At 38.8% G+C, this 20,073-nt stretch overlaps 1 protein-coding gene across 4 annotated transcripts in view; it reads right to left on the bottom strand.

Moving 5' to 3' along the window:
• Window positions 1-20,073, bottom strand: part of grid2 (glutamate receptor, ionotropic, delta 2) — a 548,235-nt gene that overhangs the window by 221,772 nt on the left and 306,390 nt on the right. For all 4 annotated transcript variants that reach the window (XR_014894671.1, XR_014894670.1, XM_085294681.1 and 1 more), the window contains exon 3: window positions 12,432-12,719. Coding sequence is in view for 2 of the 4 variants with exons in the window: in XM_085294681.1 (XP_085150807.1) it covers window positions 12,432-12,719 (288 nt within the window). In the remaining 2 variants the exon portion in view is untranslated. The remainder of the gene's footprint in view (window positions 1-12,431; window positions 12,720-20,073) is intronic.

Genomic DNA, 20,073 nt, shown 5'->3' with positions numbered 1-20,073 from the left:
AATTTGGGATTACTTTGAATATGACTGTGTTTTGGATAAAGCAAGTGTCTTGTAGTGGAAAGAGACAAATTATGAGGGACATTTCTAAAGGGAAAAAAATCCCACAAACCTTAAAGTGCGCTTGAAAAGCTCACACAAGAAGGCTAACCTAGCTTACCTTGAGAAGGTAAGGGAGCACACTCAACCCTCATCCCCAGAAACAGAAGCTAACACCAGGCAAGGCAGCGTGATGCATCCCGAGACAACAGGACGGGGACATCTACATAACTTAGTAGTCAGTATAATACTTTAATGATATAAGTTTGCATGTGGTAGAATGCTGCATGTAATCATTTTAGAAGTATATAGTTGGTGGCATATTGAAAGAATGTCTCATCCTAGGAGGTCTGTAACATTCTAGGGTGTTCACCCCCACATCCTAGGAGTATGAGAAGAGGTCGTACCTTGTTTTATTGTTTTACGGTAGGATTAACGTAGCTATATCTGTTTTAGTCTAAGTGCTTTTTGGTTTGATGAATTGCTGGACTTCGAGACCAGCAGGTTTAGGGAAGTCTTTATGGGGTCACACTCTGACCCCACACACACACACACACACACACACACACACACACACACACACGTACACCTCCACATTCCAATGTAAGGAACAAATGCTCACTGAAGTATAAATAAAGACCGGGGCAGTTTCTCAGCGCGAGCCTCAGTGCTGGAGGCTGCCCTTGCTAGCAAGAAGTTCTGTGTGTTTCTCTTCTCTGAGTCTTTACTGAAGAAGTGTTTTAGAGTATATTTCTTAACAGTATTGATCCGCCCGGTTGTTGCTTGCCGTAAGCCACCGGCAGAGTTTTATTGCTTTTGCTTTTGGCGTTCTCCTCAAGGCGTCGGATTTTCATTTCCATGTCGTGGATTCTTTGTAATAGTTCCTGAAAAACCTCGTCCGAGCAGAGGGCCATCCTCTGATCCTTGATTCCGTGCACGGCCTGCTCGCTGTCTCCCGCGCACACCCACAAACGCCACAGCTAATCATCAGTAGCGCCAGCAGCAGGGCCGGCTCCGCGGCCGAAAACGGAGACCGCAGGCAGCTGGACCGACCAGAACCGGGGGCCTTCCCGGTCCCGACAGGCGAAAGGACGGAGGGTCCTGGCACTCGGAACCGGAGCGGCTAAACGACGGCGGTAAGATTGTTACCTCTTAGCCTCAGCTGGCCTCAGCAGATGACAGCCTAAATCCTCCGTGGAGACATCATTCTATGATTGAGTCGTTAACAGAACCAGCAGTTAGCAGCAATAAATTCAAATCAATGACATTTGCAAGCTTCCTCCCACCATCCAAAGACATGCAGTTTGTGGGGATAGGTTAATTGGATAATCCAAATTGTCACTAGGAGTGAATGTGAGTATGAATGGTTGTCTGTCCTTGTGTGTTAGCCCTGCGACAGACTGGCGACCTGTCCAGGGTGTACCCCGCCTCTCGCCCTATGACAGCTGGGATTGGCTCCAGCACCCCCCGCGACCCTGAAAAGGATAAGCGGAAGCGAATGGATGGGACATTTGCAAGCATTCCTTTATACACAGCATTTCAGTCAGGTTGAGGTCTGGACTTCCATGCTTGGGGTCATTATCTTGTGTAGCTATTAATTGTCTCAGTTGAGAAAAACAGGTGACCACTGTGCTTCTGTCCCAGTAGCACAAATCCGAACTGGTTTGCGATGAAGGTGCTGGGCTTGTACAGCTTTCCTTGCCCCTTTTTTTGCCATTCAGCATACCAGACAGTAGCTAGCTTCTCCCTCCGTCCTTCTGTGTTTTCAGTTCAGTGAGGGCTACTCTCTCAACGTCAGTTGCTCTCTTTTGCTGTTTCCGGCTGTTGGATTAGGATCTGGAATGTTCCTAGTGGGTTGTTTTTCTTTGATGCCACACCTATCTACACCTATAGTGATAACGAAGGTGCTCATTGTCTGGAGCCTCTAGCCCACCTCTCCCTTTGCTGCAGCCACGTCTTCATTAAACAGGTGGAACTCTGTCTCTGCTGGTTGGTGTCTTTTTTATGCAAAGAAATTCTAAAAAGGAGTTGTACAGAAATGAGACAAAATCAATTGTTATTTAAAGAAACTAAGAAAAACACTCCTTGCCTAAATCTCTGGGGGAGTGGTAGGGCTGCCACAAACGATTATTTTGATAGTCGACTAGTCACCGATTATTTTTGCGATTAGTCGATGTTGTGGAAATTTTAATTACCAAAGCCTGCAGACACGATGAGTTGTAACAACACCTTTATGTCAGCTATTTTGCAACTTTCATTTTTTTTCCACAAAAAATGAAAGTTGCAAAAATTATTCCTATTTATAAATCATGTGAAAAGCATTGTTTTACAAATTATAGACCAGTGTCGGTACTCTCCCAGTTTTCTAAGATACTGGAAAAACTATTTCTAAAAAGATTTGATAGCTTTGTGGATAAATATGATCTGTTGGCAAATTGCCAGTATGGGTTTAGAAATAATAGATCAACAGTTTTGGCATTGATGGATTTAATGAAAGAAATAACAGAATGTATGGATAACAAGAAGTATGCACTACGAGTCTTTCTAGATCTAAAAAAAGCATTTGATACTGTTGACCACGAAATTCTAAAAATCAAACTGGAAAAATATGGGTTCAGGGGTGTGGTACTGGATTGGATAAACAGCTATGTGATGAATCGACAGCAATATGTACAAATAAATGAGTTTAAATCTAAATTGATGGATATTGAATATTGTAGTACCTCAAGGATCGGTATTGGGTCCGAAAATGTTTCTTATGTATATAAATGATATTTGTAAAGTATCGAAGATACTAAAGTTTGTAATTTTTGCAGATGATACCAATATACTTTGTTCAGGTGCAGAATTTCAACAGGTTTTGGAGGTGATCACACAGGAGTTGAAGATATTAAAGAAGTGGTTTGATAGAAACAAATTGTCCTTAAATTTAAATAAAACAAAATTTATGTTATTCGGAAACTATAAGAAAAACATTAACATTGAAATTTGTGTCGATAATATATATCTAGAAAGGGTTAATGCCATAAAATTTCTTGGTGTGATCATTGATCAAAAGGCCTGTTGGAAATCACACATCACTTATGTGAGGGGAAAGTTAGCACGGGGCATTGCTGTCTTGGGGAAAGTAAAACAGTTTCTGGATAGGAAAAAATTGTATATGTTATATTGTGCTTTGCTATTACCATACATGAGTTATTGTGTAGAGGTTTGGGGAAATACATATAAAAGTAATATTCAGACTATAATCATAATGCAGAAAAGGGCCATTAGACTAATAAATCAGGAGGGGTATAGGGCTCACACAAATGCACTCTTTATAAGATAAGATAAGATAAGATAAGATAAGATAAGATAAGATAAGATAAGATAAGATAACCTTTATTAGTCCCACACGTGGGAAATTTGTTTTGTCACAGCAGGAAGTGGACAGTGCAAAAGTTATGACGCAAAAATTAGAATACAATAAGAATAAATACAGTACACAGCTGTACAGAATAGAATAAAATAATATACTATATACAGTAGAATAAAATAGAATAAAAATATACAATAAGATAAAAATAGAATACGAATGCTATATACAACTGAGTAAAAATACAACAATGCCAGAAAAGATTATTGCACTTAGTGTTATTGCACATGTGTGGATGTGTGTGTTTGTTCAGTTAAAGTCTTTGTTGTGGAGTCTGACAGCAGTGGGGAGGAAAGACCTGCGAAATCTCTCCGTCCCACACCGTTTATTAGGACGCAAGCAATAAAATTCCAGGATCTGGTGAAGTTTAAAACAGTGAAAATAATATATAAGGTAAGGAAAGGGATGCTCCCAATCGAAATAAGTAAATGGTTCTTAGAAAGAGAAGGGAGGTATAATTTTAGAGGGAAGTGGAATTTAAAATTACAAAGAGTAAGAACAACATTGAAAAGGATGTCTATTTCAATAGCGGGAGTTAAATTCTGGAATGAGTTAAAAGAAGAAATAAAGGTCAGTAGTGATATAAACCAGTTTATTAAAATAAAACTCAAAAAAGAAATTTTAAATAAGTATAAGAATGAAGAAAATGCAATTAACCCAAGACAGCAGTCAAACTGATGTTTATTTTCTTCTGCAAATTAGCAAATCTAAATATAGTTTTAGTTGAACATGTGCAAATATTTTTTTGAGATGTTATGTTCTAAGTTGAAGGCATATACAGTTTTGTTGTTCAAATTTAGATGATGAGGATAGGGCTAAATAAGTATATACTTCTGCCTACTCCTTTTCAAACAACTGTATGGAATGATTTTATGAAACGTTGGTGAATGTATATGTTTGAAATAAAAAAGAACTGAACTGAACTGAACTGAACTATCTCATGCATAAGGAGGGACGTCAGTCAGGGGGCACTGAAAGTCGTCTCTGATAATGAACAATTCAGGTCCCTTTTATACACAGTCGCAGAACAAAAGGCTTTTACAGTTGCAGTTCACACCTTGGCTCTAAACAGAAAAACTCTCTATCACCTGTGTGAATCTCCCCCACTCTGGGGTCAAGTCTTCCTGTGTGAGCTTCCGTCTCCTGGGAGACATTCACCAGTTTCTCACCATCTGTTTCTCGGCGTGAATGAGGTGTGAACCAGACGTACTAAACTAAATAACATGAAAGCATTTCATCAAGACAATACATTAAAGGACAATACACTAAAGAGAAATCCCACAACAGTCGACTAATCAGATCATGCATCCATTGGACGTAAAACGTACAGCTTATTGCACCAGCATGCATCAGCTCTTATATAACTATCATTAGCTTACAGCTTGAAGTGTTTAAGGTATGTGCTAACTAAAAATAAAGACAAGATGATAGTTTACTAAATTTTAATTAAATTTGCAGATTGTCTCGGTGAAGTTTAATAAACTCAGCCGTCTGCTCCTTGCTATCTATAATATAACAGGACACCGGAGTATATTCTCGAGCATCTCACACTTCTGATAATCAGTTGTCTGCTTGACGTTTATTCAGCTGTATAAAAACGATAACTTTAATCTCAGCCAAACCGATTTACTCAGGAACAAATGTACTAAAAAATACTGAAAAAAAAGCCAAACAATAACATTTTGAAGTTATCTAAGTGACTTATATATCTTGTTTAACCTGAGTAGCGAAAGACGGTGGTGGGTTGAAAACGATTTGCCGGGAGTCCGGTGTTCTCACAGGCTCTAGTGAGCCTTGAAGCCCGGCTAGCTATCAAGTTGGTGGGTAACGGACGTCTCCGAAAACGTCAGAGCGCTTTTGAAAATATGTGGTGTCTAGCAGATCATTACATGAAGGAACCTTTTAAATACAAATACATGCTCACAGGTGTACACATGAGGACTCACAGACACAAACTACACCCTTTTTGGCTCCTAAAAGTTTAAAGGGGTTTAACAGCAGCTGGCATCCTTGTACATGCAGTGCTGCCATCTTCTGTTTCAGTCCGTTATTACACTCTTAAATCCTACTACTTATTCCTGCATCTTTTGGGATCTTACAAAGCTTCAACTATTAAATTAGTCGTCGATGATTTTGATAGTCGATGTAATCTTGACAACTCGACTAATCGTTGCAGCCCTAGTGAGTGGGTACTTTGTCCCTTTAGGAGCAATCTGAGAAGAAATAATTAGCTCTGAGTGATTTTTAATATGCTTGTCATGCTATAAATATATAGCACTCCAATGATGGTGTGGAGATCAACTGATCATCTTCTTCCATTTAAAATGTAAAACAGGCATACTTAAGCAGGCATACCAACAAACTTAGTATTAAAGAAAATGTTAATATATACATAAAGTTGTTCTGCGCAACCACCTTTCCCGGTGATGAAACATTTCTGTCCTGATGGGAGTGGTATATTCCATGCCAGCATCTATGAATGATGAATAGTTTGATGAAAATGAAATAATGTGATTAATTTGCTGAAGTCTTGATAAAGTCAGATCTTGACCATAATGAAGAGTAATGGCGAATTATGGAGAGAGGTATGACAATGCTCCCCACCCCCATTATGAAAATACCAAATGAGGTCAAAGTATTCTTAGGGAAAAATATTCAACCCCTACTTACCCCCTTATATCTCTCAATGTCAGAATGTTTCTGATAGAAAAAACACTAAGTAAAAGTGACTGAGTGATGGAATAGAAAAGTTCTGCATAAACACCACTCGATTTACCATTTTCTTACTTTTTCTGATGTTGGCTTTCTCCTTTAATTTGTTACTCATCTGCAGAGGTGGGACCAAGTCATTGTTTTGCAAGTCTCAAGTAAGTCTCAAGTCTTTATCCTCAAGTCTCAAGTCAAGTCTCAAGTAATGTCAGGCAAGTCAGAGTCGAGTCTCAAGTCACTGGTGTAAAATTCGAGTCAAGTCACAAGTCTGAAACTTTGAATTTCAAGTCCTTTCGAGTCTTTAAAAAAAAAAATAATAATAATAATGTTGCAGTTATATGCTAAATGTAAATATTAGACCATGTAATTTTAAAATCTGTGTTTTTCTCAACACATGACAAAATAGTGAACTTAGAAAATATACACAAATTGTGAAATTGCACCTCTTTAAAATGCAGCTCAATTAAACCTAGCTCCAAGAATAATTTTCACCGACAGTTCTGAGATAAGCTGCATGTTATTCTTGGATGCGGTTGTAGGACCGGCTTTAAAATCGCATGACAAAAATATCATACACATTAAAAAAAAACTGTATCACCAACGTAGCCTGGACAACATTTGCTAGTTAGATGAAGTCAGCTATCTCATTGTAGCATATTTATATGCATATTTATAATCATACGGTTCTTGGAGTGAGTGCATACACTCATGAAGTTTAGTAACTTCAGGTCACTGCAACAAGCCCAGGTACAGTTTACCGACGGATGGGTGCAGGACCTTGAAATGCACCGTGTAGAAAGAAAGACCATCGTACGTATCATAAGTTTACCAGTCTCACAAATTGTCGTCATAAATACACATTCCTTAACCGTTTATTAATAGGACCTTTGAGCTCAACGGTAATTAATTAGTAGTGGAAATAATTTCTGGTACCCATCACAGAAATGTAGCAGTGACAACAATATTGTATGCTGTAATCGTACTGGGCAATTAGTGATACAAAAACCCTGTTTTATCCTGTGAATAAAAGTATATGTTCTTGTCAATGTACCATAATAACAGAAGCGAAACGCAATATTGTGTCAGGACAATTCACTATTTATGCACAATAAACAAAGGAGCATAGCGCGACAATTTCTGTTCAGCGCCAGACTTGCTTGTAACCTATATCACCAATTATGTAATGAAAATGACGTATTAACTACTAAAAAACACTGACCTTCGTGTAAATGCTTGGAGCAGACTAACCTGTGAGCTGGAGTGTTCTGGGACGTTATATTTGATCTTTGAATGGCTGCAATCCAGGCCATCTTTGTTACTTCGGAAACATGGCTTGAACAATTTCTCTTCAACGACGTAATCCGATAACAACCGATCTCTTTACCCGTCGGCTTCCCGTGGCTGTCATGCGACCGGCTATTGCAGTTAATAATACAACGGCTTCTTGACATTTTTGTGTTTCTTTTTATCGCTGTGTGACTGATTTCAATTGAAAGCCTGCGTGCGCTAGTACCGCTTGCCACGAGTTCCCAGAATCCTTTGCGGTTCTACCCGTGAATGACGTCACATTTTCAATCTCTATATAATATGCATGTTAAATTTTATATTTGGGGTAAAATATCAAGTCTTTTCAAGTAAACCGGTTCAAGTCCAATTCAAGTCCCAAGTCATTGGTGTAAAAGTCCAAGTCAAGTCACAAGTCTTAGAACATTTTTTCAAGTCAAGTCTAAAGTCATAAAATTAATGACTCGAGTCTGACTCGAGTCCAAGTCATGTGACTCGAGTCCACACCTCTGCTCATCTGTATAACACAAGTGACTGCAATGTGCAGTGGAAAGTCAATACTGTGTTTCCAAACATGGATATCTTTATTGCTTTTTTGTTTTGTTTTTTCATTAAAAAATAGACAAATTTTCAATTCTGTTATTTCTGAATGTAAAACCATTTTCAGAAAGAAAAATCCCAGAAGACCTAGTGTTTAAACACTTTTCTTTCCCCACTTGACTGTGTAGTCAACAGTATTACAGTTCTTTCTTTCTTTCTTTCTTTCTTTCTTTCTTTCTTTCTTTCTTTCTTTCTTTCTTTCTTTCTTTCTTTCTTTCTTTCTTTCCTCAATGCAAGGTGGCATGACACTCTTTAGTGTAACATCACTACAGCAAAGTCATACACAACAAGCTGTGGCAGCAGTGGCATTTTCACACTTTTCACAGTGCAATAGTGGGGAAAAATGGAACAAGGAGGTGCATGCTACTCATTTGCAGAGTTTTTCTATTGACCTCCAAAGTAAATTTAGCGTTGGAGTCTTTGTGAGGTAAGTGGCTGTGCCCCTTGTTGATGCATATACGTAAGTGACTTCTCAATAGTCTAGTGGCATATAGCTGTTTTCGATGTCACAATCTGTGGATTAATGAGGTCAAAAATTAAGTATATATTATCTGTGACCTCAAAGATAATATGGAATTCACATGCCATTGGGAGAAATAAGTATTTGAGCCCCTACAACCCGAATTCTGAGTCCTGCAGATTGACCTTGTGCCCATGTGGCAAACAGATTACAATCAATCAATCAATCAATCAATCAATCAATCAATCAATCAATCAATCAATTAATCTATTATGGGTACTCCTGATTGACATTTGTTGTTTGATAAAGCCCAACTGTGCACAGAACCAGTTTCATACATCCCAACTTATCCACCACCATGGGCAAGACCAAAAAGCTGTTAAAGGATGTCAGGTACATCCTCTGTAGACCTGCACAAGGATAGAATGGGCTACAGGACTATTAGCAGGAAGTTTGGTGAAAAGGTGACAACTGCTTTTCCAGTTATTTAGAAACATCAACTCAACTAATCTATGTTTGTCAAGAGAAATGCTGAACATGACCCAAAAAACACCGTTCTGACAGTCAAGCACAAAGAAACATCCCTCCTTCCCTCAGCAAGAACACTGAAGATGGTTCTTTCATGATGACAATGACCCAAAACATATTGCTAAGTCAGCAAAGGAGTGACTAAAGAAGATGCACATTAAGGTCAAAGAGTGGCCAGAGTTCGAGTTGTCAAGCAGCAACTAAGAAACCTAAAGGATTTAGAGAGTTTCCGTAAAGAGAAGTGGGACAATATCCTGAAATGTGGGCAAACCTGGTGACCAACTACAGAAAAACAGCTTACTGCTGTAATTGGTAACAAAGGTTTCTCTACCAAGTACTAAATCGTGTTTTACTTATGATTCAAATACTTATTTAACTCAGTCACATGCAAATCAAATTACAACTTTTATGTAATGTGTTTCTATGAATTTTTGGTTGATATTTTGTAGTTTGCAAGTAAGCGAACTTACAAATTCAACAGGGGATCACATGAATTTGTCCTCCACTCTAATAAGATTTCCAGTAACATTCTAAAAGCAATAAGTGCATTTATCCACACAGAAACTTATATTCAGCAACTGTATTGATTTTTCCGAATAAGAAAAAATAAAATGCTGTTAACCACACAGCACAGTTTTAAAATGGCTTTTCCGTGCTTTAACCTTTTTCCATTGTGCCTAAGGTCCCTCTTGTCATTGGCTAACAGCAAAGCAAAACAAATCATCTTAATGTCAACAGGGTTTTTTCCACAAAGCGGTGCTCCCTGTGTTTTTCCAACGAGGCCAATGATCCTATGGTTCTGAGTGGATTATGAGCAAGGTCACTCAGTTGTAATGACAACTGTCATTCTAATTTTCAACATACATCATATTTTACAGTTAGAATATTAGACACCTGAGGAAAAACTGGAAGAAAAATCACATAGGTGGTCAGAGAAGAAAAGGAAAATGGAGAAGAGAGATAAACCGTGAGAAGGGAGGGAAAAATGATAGAGAGAAAACATGTGTTCTCAGTGTCCGGAACGCACCAGTAGAGCTGAAAATAGGGATTGGGACAGTTTCACCGTAGCTTCATTTGAGAGGACACACTTGACTGTCTGTTCTCTAAAGAACTCTCCTTGTACAGAAGCAAGGCCTTTTGGGAACATTGCTATCATCTTAAAAGACCATCTCTGTTTCTCTTTCTGCTTCTCTCTAAGTTTCTCCCTCTCTCCCTCTCTCTTGCCTCTGCCTTTTTTCCTTAAACAGGAGGTTAGGCCATTAGGGAACTGCAGTGATGTCTTTAAAGGGGCCTTCTGTGGCTGAGAGAACAGCACGGAGAAACCCCAGATTATCCATCTGATGAATCAGTGGTCACAGAGAGTGGAGGGATTAAAGTGAAGTACCAACTTGTGCCTGCATGCGTGTGTGTATATGTATGTTTTGTACATTATATTACATATAGTTTTACTATATTACATGTAAACGGTACATTTGGGAGTAATTTTAGATTTAAAATGGGTGGTTTAACAAGTGCTAGCTTGAAAAGGTAAAAAAAAATCCACGTACAGTCATGATAAAAGCAAGGTTAGAAAAAACTTATCCCTGAAGGAATAAATATATCATTTCATAATCTGCATGCAATTTTAAAGACCTCGTGTTCTGTATGGAAGGCTTCCACAGGATTGCTTAACTTTGCATAATCAAGAGAGGAAACTAAACCTACCGGGTTTGAGTATAATGAAAGGTTTCGACCAGTTAACTCTGACAAAAAACTTTTGGATTTAAAAGTTATTGTCAGACACACATTAGTTGTATATCTATATATTCAATGCGACACCCCGACCGGTCTAGCTGTTTCTACCAGAAGTTCTTTCCTATTAAAAGGGAGTTTTTTTCTTTCTATTGTCAAGTCTGAAGTGCTTCCTCGCAGGGAGTTGTCTGATTGTTGAGGTTTTCTCTGGTTTTTTTGTGTGTGTGTTTTGTTTTTATCATTGAAGACCTTGTAACATTAATCTTTCTCCACAAACTAATGCCATGTTAAACATTAGCTAACATTATGCTAACAGTGTAGCAGACTCATAGAGGAAGACTGTGGTTCTTAGCACACTTGAAATTGCTTTTGGAATATAGACTATCAACTACCAGACTGGATAAAAATTCTGTTTTCAAATGTTGTTTTATCATGCTGTTAGCATTAGCATTTCTAAAAGGGCACCATTAACAATGTTCAGTATTCATTCAGTATAAAATGCTTGGCAGAGCTGCCTAGTTAGAAGATACATTTTATGACCTACTGTTCTCAGTACACTGACTAAATGCTTCAACCTTCAACTTAAAAATATGTCCACAGGAGTGATCCCATCGGAGTTCAATGCATACAACATATTGATTATGTAAATTGACTGCAATGAGAGGAATGGAGCTCCATTATGGCTATGACAAGTAAATCAACAATGAATCACCTAGGGCAGAAAGCGTATACATTGCTTTCTATGAGCTAAAGCTCTTAGTGCTGTACTTCAGTCGACCCACCAATGAATGATGTCACTGCTGGTGTTTTCCATTAGCAAGCATGATACCAAAGTATTTTTTTCTGAGTTTTAACCTATTAGAAGCTTTGCCTTAGTACCTTTATCTTCTGTATCACCTTTTGAAATGAAAGTAAAGATAGATGGTTGACCTGGAAGGAAAGCCCTACAATGACAGGCAGTCAATCTAGTGATGAGGAGGATAAATCAGACCAGAACATGCTCTTGACCCTGTGTAGACATATACTGAAAGGGTATATGGTATATGAGAGTTTGATCAAGTTTGTAACCTCAAACACAAGGAGAGGATCAACTGAGTAAAGAGATAATAGGTTTGTTGTAGACAAGGAATTGCAATGGGTGGGGTCACTAATCGTACAACTTATGCAGCCCCAACAAACATCATGCACAGATACTACAAAAAAGCAAAACAAAAAAACCCAACAACATATATATCTGCACACACACCAACAGCAAAAGAAATATTAGAAGAAAACTGACCAAGGTTGACAAATCTTTTCGGCTCTTTATAAAAGGGACACACAGATGTTTCTGGTCTAATGATAGAATTAATGGACCAGAAAGCGTGGTCGCGAGATAAAGAAAAGTAACGCATCCACACAAACAGATGTGTCACTTGCATGAAGACACAGGTTGCCTCTTTCAGTGTGCCCTGGCACACGTATACGCATGTATACGCCTGTCTATCCATGTGTGTTTGGGCGAGAGAAGGTAAGAAAAAAACAAAAAGGAAGTGTGTCCATTATCTTTCTCTGTAATGTACTGTTGGAGACGGCAGTTAAAGCAGATCGTCTTCATAACCTACTAAAATGTCGCGTTTGTATGTAATGGACACAGACAGACAGATAGATAGATAGATATTTCCTTACCGAAATCAGAATCATAGAAGAGAACAAACTTCTGCCAGCTATACTCAGATACCACTTGCATGATGACCTCATTGAGATAGACAGGTGGGCGAACCATTAAGGTGTAGTCATCTGTTCCAGGGACTCGACTGGTCGGTGGGCAAGCTGAACGGGGTGTTCCCGCTGGGGAGCGCTGGATAAAGAGGTGGGGGATGTGCATGGCATCAGCTAGAGTTTGAAGGCTGCCTGCCGACATGCAGCCAATTGAACTGACCAGAGCCAGGATTCCACGGTTCATCAGCTCACAGGCTAACGGAAGGAGGGAGCAGACAAAGAAGAAAAAAAGAAGGCATATATTAGATTTCAAAGCATAGAAAAAATGTTGTACTACTTGTTTTATTCTAAGAAAAATCACCAGTGAAAGTATATGTCATACTGTTGATCCTAGGAGTCTTTGTAAAAGAGTAAGAGTGCACCAAGGCAAGGTCACCACATTGCAGAGTTAATTAAAGGGCCCGGAAAAACATTTTGGAGATTGTTTCCAAATGCACTGGACATTTATTATGAATACCAAGCTATTACAGTCATACGTTGTGTTGTCTAGAAAAAGAAAGAAGGAAGTATAATTAAACAGATATATGGTAGCAGAGTAGTAACAGTGTTGCCGTGATGTAAAACGCTATTAGAAAACATAAGGACTCATAAATATATCTATTCAAAATATGTCACTTTTGCCAGAGACTTTTTGTGCTCCGCTTCCTAAATTCTCCTCAGCAATGAGACACTTTGTGTGTGCTTACTTCACTTCTTATTCCTTCCTGTTAGGCCTCTAGTGCTATCAAATATACCTCTACCTCCTACCCTCTCAACCCACTCCCCTGTTATCTCCCTTCTTGTTCAAAACAGCCCCTCTGAGTGCTTACCTTTCAGCCCCAATCATTTCAGAGTCACAGTCTTGCAGTGATTTTTATTTTAAGTGCCTTACAGCACTGCAGAATACTATACAGTGTCCTCAGTTTGGAATCATCTGCTTTCCTGTGCCACATCCTATCTAACATTCCTCCTTCAGAATCTTTCGATTTTCACCTCCCAATCTTTCGCAACATCTTCACTCACCAGCCGCTTTCTCCATCATCTCTTGTTTACCCTCATGGTAACATAAACATTCACCTATCCTTGCTTCTTCACTCTTTTGACTCTTCACCTCTTTATTGCTTTGGTTTTTTGTTTGCCTCTCTGAAAGTCCCCAGCTTTCCCTCTCCCTTTTCCATCCCTTATCTATCCTGATCCTCATTTCATCCTCCTCTTCTGCTCCTCACTGCATCTTTTAATGTTAGCAGTGTTTATTTTACTCCTAGCTGACTAAAATCCTGTCACAGATTTACTGAGAAAAACAAAGAGCGGTGAAAGACTGTTTAAAGACAGTATAGCAACACAAACAGAGATGCAGACACACAAACTGTGAAATGGCAATGTATAAAAGCAAGTTAGCACAATCTAAAACACACACAGTCAGCCTGTGTAATGCCACAGGGAGTAATCTGTTGACACTGCAAAAATAAAGCCAAAGAAAGAAAGTGAAAAGAAAAAAAGTTTTAGAAAAAGAGAAGCTCGAGGAGACAGAATCATCGTGCTGAGAGGGCAGAATAAAGCACTGCATGTGTGCAAGTGTGTGTGTGTGTGTGTGTAACATGTGACCTATACAATATGACAATGAATACCGTGTCAGCTGGTTGCACAAAAACAACCTAATGAGTTGGATTTCAAAGTGTTCAAAGAGGTGAGGATGAAGTCTCAAATCAGGAGAAATTAGTATGTGTGCCTGTAGATTTGTGTGCATGCGTGTTTTACTGATGCATAGCGTGCTGTCTGATTAATTTCGTTTTGTAGTTTTATTCAGTTTGTTTAATTAAATCAAGTTTAATTAATTCACGTTAGTTCAAGCATCACTGGCCTTATTTATTTACGAGATGTTACAGTCACCCTAAAACCAAATTCATGTCACTCTTTATTTGTCTGAAATTATAAACAAAAAAGTTAACACAGAAGATTAAATACGTATGAGGGATGGTCTGCTCAAAAACAGTTTGACTTGAAGTTGACTGACTGGCTGAAGTTGTCACTCAAGCAGTTCCAGGACACTGATCTGATTTTATGAGCAATAACTTTAAATATATGAACGCAAACCCTTTTTGTAATTAACTGGCAAAAACATTGTTGGAAGCAATTTTCCTTTTTAGCAATAGCTGAAGGGTTTTTTCCAAAAAACCATTTCATTCTGCATTGATGTAGATGATTAATGTGTAGAAGCTAATACAGTTTCAGTCTCACTGCCCATTGTTCAAGTCCACTTTTGAGGAATTAATTAAACTCTAACAATATATGATTAAACTTCACAAACTCTCACCATGCTGCTTAGTCACAGCCTCTATTCTTAAAAATCATTGAGCCCAGAATCGATCTACCAGGAACCTAATGTTTGAGCACAGGTAAGTCCAGTCATGTCTAGTGAGCAAGTGAGCAAAGACAGTCAGATGGTCAGATCTTGTGAACCAAAGGCCAATGTTTTTTAAGAGATGAGAGAGATAAGATTTGCTTGGTCACGGCAGAAAGTGGACAGTACGAAATTAAGAGCAGCAAAAATTAAGAAAAAACAATAGAATAGAATAAAATACTATGTCAAAGGCAGTGTAAATAAAATGTTCAAATGTCTAAATGCACAGTATAAAATCTAGGAATATGCAGCTCACATGCTAGTAAATGCAGCCTGTGTTTGTGTGTCTGTGTGAAAGAGGAGGAAAGAGTATATGATGTGTGTTTGCTCAATATGATGTGGCAGTAAGGGCCTGAAAAATATCTGCACCTGGGCCTATCACAGGGTTGTTAGACCTGTGCGAGTGAGCCTACATGTCTCTGAATAGTTGAACATGTAACCCGAGTGATGAAGTCACGTCACTGGCTCCCAGTTCATTACGGAATCGCCTTTAAAATCTTTCTTTGAGTTCATAAAGCACTCAATGGTTTGGACCCTCAGTACATCTCTGACTTGCTCAGTGTCTATAACCCAACTAGACTCCTCAGGTCATCGGCTGAGGATCGTAAGACAGTTCCCAGAATTAGATCTAAGTGTGCTGAAGGTGCTTTCACTTACTGTGGTCTTCTTCTTTGGAACAAGCTGCCCGCTGACCTGAGGTCAATTGCAACTGTGTCTACATTCAAAAATAGACTTGAAACCTTTTTATTCTAAGTAGCTTACAGTTAATAACTGTGTGAGTTTGTGTGCATGTTAATTTCTATTTTTTAGTTTTTGTCGTGTTTTTTTGTTTTCTCTTATTTTTGCCATAGTTTTAATGTTTTTATTTTTCATAGCTCACGTGAAATGGATTGTGCTATTTAAATAAAACTGGCACTGAGATTGATTTTTGGGCTGAGGACATCTAGGGAAATTACTCAGTCTGTACATGTGTATTATAGCTGGCATGCTAACTAACTTTTTTTTTAACTAGCTGCATTGTTCCAGTCTAGAAACAGCACATTAGCCTAGCACGATCAAGGCTTTGGCTAATGGAAAGCTTTGCTAATCCATTAGTTATTGGGGCACTTTGGAGAATTAGTGCCCTCATCCCCTCTACATCACACATCCTTAAGTCTGTGGGGGGCTTCTAAGCATTAGCCTCATTAATACTTTTTGCTAATAACTTAAAGGGCTCGTTGCATTAACCCAACCCAAGTTTACATCACTCTGATGTAGGCAACAGTTTAATGAATGAACATGAGAAGGAGCTAGAGCTACTGGTACAATGTTAAGCTGTAGGGATGAACAATGTTTTAAGAGTAAATGATAGATCTGTATTTCAGTTCAATTCGGTTCAATCCAATCCGATTAACTTCTATTTCTAGACTGCCAAATTAAAACAATAGTTACTTCAAAGCACTTCATATTGTGAGCCATGGCGTAGGCAAAAAATAGAAAGTATTGCTATTTGGAATTCTTGACGTATCATCATGAACTACAACCACCACCAAACCACACTCACAACCCAACATCATCGCCAACCCACGCACGCAAACGCCCCACCCCTGTGTGGGCAGTATGGTGATGCATGATAAATGATGCCGGATTCAGTCTCCCTAAAGCAGCTAAGACCTGACAAACAGCTATGGAGAGGTGTTCATGTGAGAGATGTAAATATCAGTCATTCCTAAACACAGGTGTCTCTCTACAACTTCAGGTGCTTGGCCATGGGGGTTTTATTAGCCTCGTCTGCTTTTCAGTACCATTGCAAAAACACACACTACATAAATCAAGTATACACTCTGTCCCATCCACTTAATGTTTATATGCAGACGTTTTTATGTTTGTATGTCAGCGTGCATTTTACATGAGTTGTTTGCAGCAGAGCATGTTATTGAGCACTGTCTCCTGCTTGTTGGTCTGTCAGAATAAATGAACTGCAAGCACTTCACCTGCGTCCAGGTGTGACCGATTCTTCTAGCTGTGTCTCTCAAAGCAGCTCTCCTTCCACCACACACTGACACACACCATACAGACTTTATCACACTGACACACTGTCCTCCAGATTCTGTGACCCGGTGTCTGAAGGATGGAAACAACAGCGAAAGACAGATGGATAGGAAGCAAGGAAATCAATACCTGAAGAGAACCAATAAACACAAGAAATTTAGAGTCTCTCTCTCCCTAAAGCACAGCCTCTGCCTCTCTGTGGAACTATTTTATGTTAAATAAGGGGAAAGTGTAGTTAACATTAGCATATTATCTCTAATATAACAGTCCTCTTAATCTATGATCTACAATGCAACAAAGATATTAAAAAAGACTGCCATTGTGTAAGGGGGAGTCTCCTCACAAATCTCCCAAGTGTCTCTATTCAGCAGCAAAAACAAAAACACCTAGCAAACAGATATTGTATTATTTATTCATTAGGTTATGATTATACTTCCAGCAACAGGTAGGACTTAGTTTGTTTTCAGCAGAAGAGTGGTTGAATGAAAAACCATGTATCCCCTGGCTGTAAGATGAGTGTGTAATCAAAAGAAAGTGGCTGGTTTGATCAGAAATTCATAGACAAATAGGAAGTCCTGCAAGCTCACAAAGCACTGTCCTAGCCAGAAGTGTATCTCTGTGTTTAGTGTGTGAGTGTGTGTTTGAATGACCTACTTGTGTCCGTATATTGTTACATGTATTGTTTGAAGGTCCACAGTTCCAAACTGCTGCCATGCACAGTGCCATACACGACTAAGCACTGAGTGGCAGGGAGAGATGCTTAGTCACAGAGCTGGCAGGCTGAAAATATGCTCTGCTCTATACTGTAAATGCCTCTGTGAGCGCCTGCGTGGATGTGTGGAATCGTAGTTTGCTGATATACGCTCCTTCAGGGAATTTGCACTTGAATTAATGTGCTCAGGGGGGTAGAATGAGTAAAAGATAACGTGCCCTTTTCGACTCTGTTTCTTTAGAAATTTATCACTGTAGGTTCTTTAGACTTCTGGCACTTCCTGTTGCTGAAAATACCAGACCAATGATTTCTCACAAACACAATCTGTTCTTATTCTTGCCCCGGGTAGCCTCTCGACCGTCTACCCTGTTCCCATTAACATTTAATGGACCCCCTTTGGTCCCTTCATCTTGTCACATTTAACATCATCTATTCAGCTCTAGTCTTTGTGCCCTGGAGATGTATACATCCTCTCTTTCATCCAGGCTCTTTTTGTCTTGTCTGTAACTCTATCTGCGCTCCTCTCCTCATTTCTCTCCTCATTTCTCCCTCAGTACCCTTTACCACTATATTCATCCAGTGGCTGCATTCACTGTTATCACACTCACCAGATGAATAAGCCGTCCCCTTTTATTTCAGTATCTGTCTCACAGTTTTTTCTTCTTTTTTTATTTGCAATGAAATTCCTAACATGCCACTTTTCCTACGTTCCCTCTTCTCTTATTTTTGCAAAATAACCCTTAATTTCACTCCACTCATCCTTCCACCTTGCTCTCTTTTGTAACTCCTCTACTCTTCTCCTGCCTCTCACAAATTCAACTTGAAGTGAACTGTATAATGAACCCAGATTTTAGTTCCTAGTTTTTATGAGGATGCCAGATAAGTGCCTCTTTACCACAGCCGTGCTCTATTTTCTTTTTCCTCTCATTTGGTCTAAAAACTAATTCCTTTACTTTGTTTTCCATTACCTGAAACATGTACAGGAGATAATTGTGGGAAGTTTTTTTTTTGTTCCTTTTCTCCATTCATCCACTCATCAATCCAGCAACTCAATTGTTCTTTAAATCCAATTACAATGCACCCCATGCCCTTCTTCTCTAGTGGCTACTTCATCCCCTGTTAAAATTCACCACTCTTCTTTCAGCATCTACCACCTATGTGATTTCCATTGAATTAGCATAACTTTCAGTTTTCAGCAAATAGTAATCCTCAAAAATCCATTTGTCTTATGTCAACCCACAGTCAAGAGTGATTTCTTTTAGACAATATCTACACAAGGAAAAAAGACAGTGCGAAATGTGATACTTGCTCGCTATTTGATGCTTCTCAGTGCCTGCCAGTGAATTAATTTTTATTGTGTGTTATTGTGTGTGTGTGTGTGTGTGCTCACAAGAGAAAGTACAGACTCAAAATAAACTATGGGCATATGTGGTGTGGGTATAGTGGCCCATGGGTTGACAGTTTATCCTTTTTCTCATCTCTTCTTTCCTTTGGCTATTCGCTCATCCACCCTCAATCCATTCAGACAAACCTGACGCCATATATATCTTTGTGCCCCGGCTCAATCTATTGTAAAGTCAAGGAGATGAACGTGTCCCCTGGGAAAATCCACAGCTCTTCTGTTTACAGCCTTTGGGCTTTTACTGCTATTACTTCGCTAGGACAGATGTGTGTCGTTTTCTTTTTACCCCAACACTTCCTTAATCTAGTGGATCTATCATGTGAACATGTAGGGGGAAAGGTTTTTTTTTTCATATTACTATTATTTTTAAATGTGTAATACGCTTGTACACAATCATTACTCTCCGAAAGTGAAACGTTTCACTGGAAAGAAAGAAAGTGAAACGTTTCACTGGAAAGAAAGAAAAAAAGAAAGTCTGATCAGATTTTGACAAAATAGCTACAGGAACTGCATTTCAATCAGTTCACTTTGTCATCATTTGGCAATAACTGGCATGAGATGGGGAGCTTGGGTATGTTCATTTACCTGTAACAGATTGACCCAATCCAGAACTGTATTATTTATAGGAAACAAGATTTTCTGATTTCTGAGTGGGTGAATATGTGTCTCTTTGGTATTTTACACACGGATTGCGCAAACAGGCTGATCTGATGGTGTTTATCTAACACATTAGTGACATACTGTATATCAAACAAAATATTTAGCAGTGTTTACACCATTTACCAGAAAGGGATTTCCCAATGCTATTGGTGCCTTTCCCTGTGCCTGAGCCAGCATGAAAAAACTTAATTATCTGCAGCTGTGTACATAGATTTGGAAGACAGTAAATACATTGATGAATCGTGAGAGCAACATTAGCAAACGAGTAGAAAAGGAGAATTAAAAATAAATGGGAGGACAAATGAAAAGCTGGATTGAGATGTTTTCAAAGCATGCATTACAGTAAAAAGCTCAGGGAAATAAA

This window comes from Mchenga conophoros, linkage group LG12 (assembly GCF_057382185.1).
Source record: "Mchenga conophoros isolate Kocher_MC1m ecotype Shallow Benthic linkage group LG12, M_conophoros_male_GT1.1, whole genome shotgun sequence".
Classification (NCBI taxonomy): Eukaryota; Metazoa; Chordata; class Actinopteri; order Cichliformes; family Cichlidae; genus Mchenga; species Mchenga conophoros.
The sequence above is the reverse complement of the archived record's forward strand: the minus strand, read 5'-3'. Positions and strand labels throughout refer to the sequence as shown.